Source organism: Pygoscelis adeliae, unplaced genomic scaffold (genome assembly GCF_000699105.1).
Source record: "Pygoscelis adeliae isolate BGI_AS28 unplaced genomic scaffold, ASM69910v1 C11006133, whole genome shotgun sequence".
In the NCBI taxonomy this organism is placed as follows: domain Eukaryota; kingdom Metazoa; phylum Chordata; class Aves; order Sphenisciformes; family Spheniscidae; genus Pygoscelis; species Pygoscelis adeliae.
The window spans coordinates 1-3139 of NW_008823762.1; the positions used below are offsets into that span (position 1 = coordinate 1).

Below are 3139 nucleotides of genomic sequence, written 5' to 3' on the forward strand. Positions count from 1 at the left end.
CACACACACACACCCCCAACCCCACCCAAGAGCCAGTGATTTATGCAAGATGGGTTTTTAAAGACCTTCTAATTTTTTATTTCAGGCACTGCTGGATCTCTATTTGCTAGAAAGCATTGAAGAAAGCTACAAACATGCAATTGTATCCTTTCCAGTTGTTTTTACTACACCTTCCGTATATGCACATAAATGTTCTTAAATGTTTGTCACCTACGTGTTTAATGACATTTTTAGAGTTATGCTTCAAACACAATGCAAGCGAAAACAGTCAGTTCAGAATTAAGTCGTAGGCAGAAGCATTGTTTTATTTCTTTGGACTGCGGATTTTTTATGTTGGGTTTTTTTTAATGTTTTGTTGCAAAGTCTTTTCTGATGTGAGAAAGCAGGTTTACTAAGAAACGTTAAAGATAAAAAGCCTCTGTAGTTTTTTCTCGAAACTTAAACACAGGTTTTAATTTTTTAAAGCACCCATACCTGTAGCAAATGGCTACTTACTAGGATGATGCGCTAAAACGTGCTGCTTCAGAGCAAAAGGGTTTCTAACGGTGGTTTACCAGGACCTGATTTTTGCCAAAATCATCCGTTTTCCAGCAGCGCTTGCTTTTGTTCTGTTAAAAGCGCAGGCACACAGAATAATAAACAGAGAGAAGAGAAAAGTCGCTGGGCAGAAACTTAATTTTTAAGCTGCCGAAACAGACAGAATTGCTGTTGTTGTTTGTTGCCTAACCTGGGAGGGGAGCCTAGAGAGCAAGGGGTTTGCTAACTGTTGTACCCCAGAGCTGCCTTCTTAGAACGTGTCCCTGAAAACGGATGTTGGAAAGAGAAAATGACACTACCAATGGGTGATCCACATACTGCTTTAAATCCAGTTTTAGTCATTCAGAGCTAAGTTGTATTGTAAGGACGCCATAATTTACATCGTTTTCTATGCTCTGGAAAAAAACAACTGTAGCATTTGTTTGCTTTAATAACTAAGCATTGGATGTTCAAATGCTTTGAATGTCCAACAGGTAGCTCCACTGACGAAAGAGGGAGCCTGACTTTGTCACTGAAGTATTTACATACCTAAAGTTAACCTTTCTGAATGTCTTACAGAAACCAAAGAGTCTTTCTTTCTGGTTATTTACTCAGAATGCAATTCTGTGGTTAGGACCTGACTATCTTCAGGTTATAATAGCTTAAAATGGTAAAACTAATACATTACTCTCTTCTGCTTCCTACCGCTTTTATAGTCTTGCTTCATTATGTTTTTCCAAATGCGGTGTGATAAATTTTTGGTCTTAGAAATCTAGTGGCCTTAACTAGGTACCTGATATCAGACAATTTACTTGCTGCTGGATATCATGCATTCCTTTCCGAATAAAACAGACACTTCAGTCGACTCCTTCCCAACTGCCTTTGCTATCCCTTGGGGTCTTGTTAAGCTTATTCAAGGTTTTTGGCTTCTAGATCACAATGATTACGAGGTACGTAAGTTACCGCTTAGTTAGACATACACTGCAGTACAAAGCTATAATCTAGAAAAGGATTTTAAAATGTGGTGCTTGGCTACTAACAGGTGCTAAAAGACTAGAAGCTTCTTTGTAATACTGCTACGACATCTTCAGCAATAAATTATGATTTGAAATTTTGGTTTAATTACTTTGACAGGAATTTGATTAAAAAAAGAAGACATCAGCTTTAATAATGCTTGATATTTGAATTTTCAAAGCCATCCGTTTAGGTTGTTTTCAGCAGACCAGTCGAGCGCTTTCTCAAAAACGGTGGTTTAGGTACTTTAAATATTAAAACTATGATCGTAGCAGCAGGATGTGAGACAGAAGACTGCAAAAGTGACTGTTCAACCCACTTCATGTTCTTTCGGATGCTGGAGGTTGCTCTTTGCCTGTCACGATGTTGACGTTATCTGTTTGTCTGGGAGAGTAGCTTATGATTTAGTACTGTGTTTATAAAAAGTGGTGTTTGTATAGAGCGACTTGGTTAACCTAGGAAAGTGTGAATTACTCCTGTTAAACCACTCACTTTGTTCGGTATGGCTAACTGAATTTTTTTTTCCTGCAAATACTTAAGCATTGTTATTTACGAGTCCTGTATCAAGCGTTTCATCAGTTAGTCATGTAAACGTATTTAACGCACATTCACCCTTACTTAAGAAACTTTTGAATATTTTTGTTGCCTGCGTGTGTGTGTATGTATGTATGTATCTTAATAAACCCCATCTCTACCTCCCACAGAGTTCACTGGCCCTGCTCTTTCATCCAGCTACAATCAAAACTGTGTCATGGCAACATCGGAGAATTCTTCAGTCCCTCATGTGCCAAGGAGAGCATAGGCGAGCCCTCAGATACATACAGATGATGAAGCCATCCACGTCAAGCAGTAGTGAAGTGCGGCTTTTCCTCACTGTGTTGCTGTCCAATAGGTAAAGAAAGATATGCCACCGTTTTGGCACTCAAATGTTGTGAAAGGTGGAGAACAAATAATATAAATCACGATTCCCTAAATTCCCTTTCAACTTTGAATGCAATACTTTTGGGGCATCTTTTTGGTTGTACTATTAATATTCCTTTGCATCTCAAAAAACCTAATTGCAGGTGCGTGGTGGAGGCTTGGGGTCTGCTGCAGCGACATACCACTAAGTTAAATATAGAAGAGCTGCTAAAGCACATGTATGAAATCTGTCAGGAGATGGGACTAACGGAAGACTTACTGAAGCTGCCTTTCACGGACACTGAACAAGTAAGTGTGGACGAGAAGAAAAATCTTAATCGTCCCTTTGAAAAGAGAAGAGGCAGAATCATAATAGATTTTTGACGTGTGTTATTTCTCATAGGAGTGTTTGGAGAAGTTTTTACAGACCAATGCGGGTGTTCAGAATCATGAATTTCTTTTAGTCCACCACCTGCAGCGTGCCAGCTATATCCCAGCACTACAGTTGAATCAGTCAATGAAGGTTAATCTTATGGTAAGCGTAAAAGTTCTGCCAAGTGTGCAAGTTTCTGTCAGGTGTTAACAACCGCTTTTGATAGTACTCAATAAAACCCCTGCTTTCTTTTTTATTCCACTCTTTGAAATACTAGGAATAAGTTTCTATACCTTAAGTTACAGCTGAACCTAAAAGCTGAACAAAATATTTCAC

General features: G+C 38.7%; 1 protein-coding gene across 1 annotated transcript; it reads left to right on the forward strand.

The window, feature by feature from the left end:
• The first annotated feature begins 69 nt into the window (after window positions 1–69).
• Window positions 70–3112, forward strand: LOC103922888 (protein ELYS-like). The gene is made up of 5 exons (XM_009331139.1): window positions 70–142; window positions 1320–1466; window positions 2235–2422; window positions 2595–2739; window positions 2834–3112. The coding sequence occupies exons 2-5, from the start codon at window positions 1344–1346 to the stop codon at window positions 3011–3013; spliced, it is 636 nt and encodes a 211-aa protein (XP_009329414.1). The 5' UTR covers window positions 70–142; window positions 1320–1343; the 3' UTR covers window positions 3014–3112.
• Window positions 3113–3139: the final 27 nt, after the last annotated feature.

What these genes read in the sequence shown, in the direction of transcription:
- LOC103922888 (XM_009331139.1), top strand. Translation starts at nt 1,344, where the DNA reads ATGCATTCCTTTCCGAATAAAACAGACACTTCAGTCGACTCCTTCCCA. An exon ending in TAGATCACAATGATTACGAG is followed by an intron (nt 1,467 to 2,234) that starts GTACGTAAGTTA and finishes TACCTCCCACAG; the next exon opens with AGTTCACTGGCCCTGCTCTT. An exon ending in ACTGTGTTGCTGTCCAATAG is followed by an intron (nt 2,423 to 2,594) that starts GTAAAGAAAGAT and finishes ACCTAATTGCAG; the next exon opens with GTGCGTGGTGGAGGCTTGGG.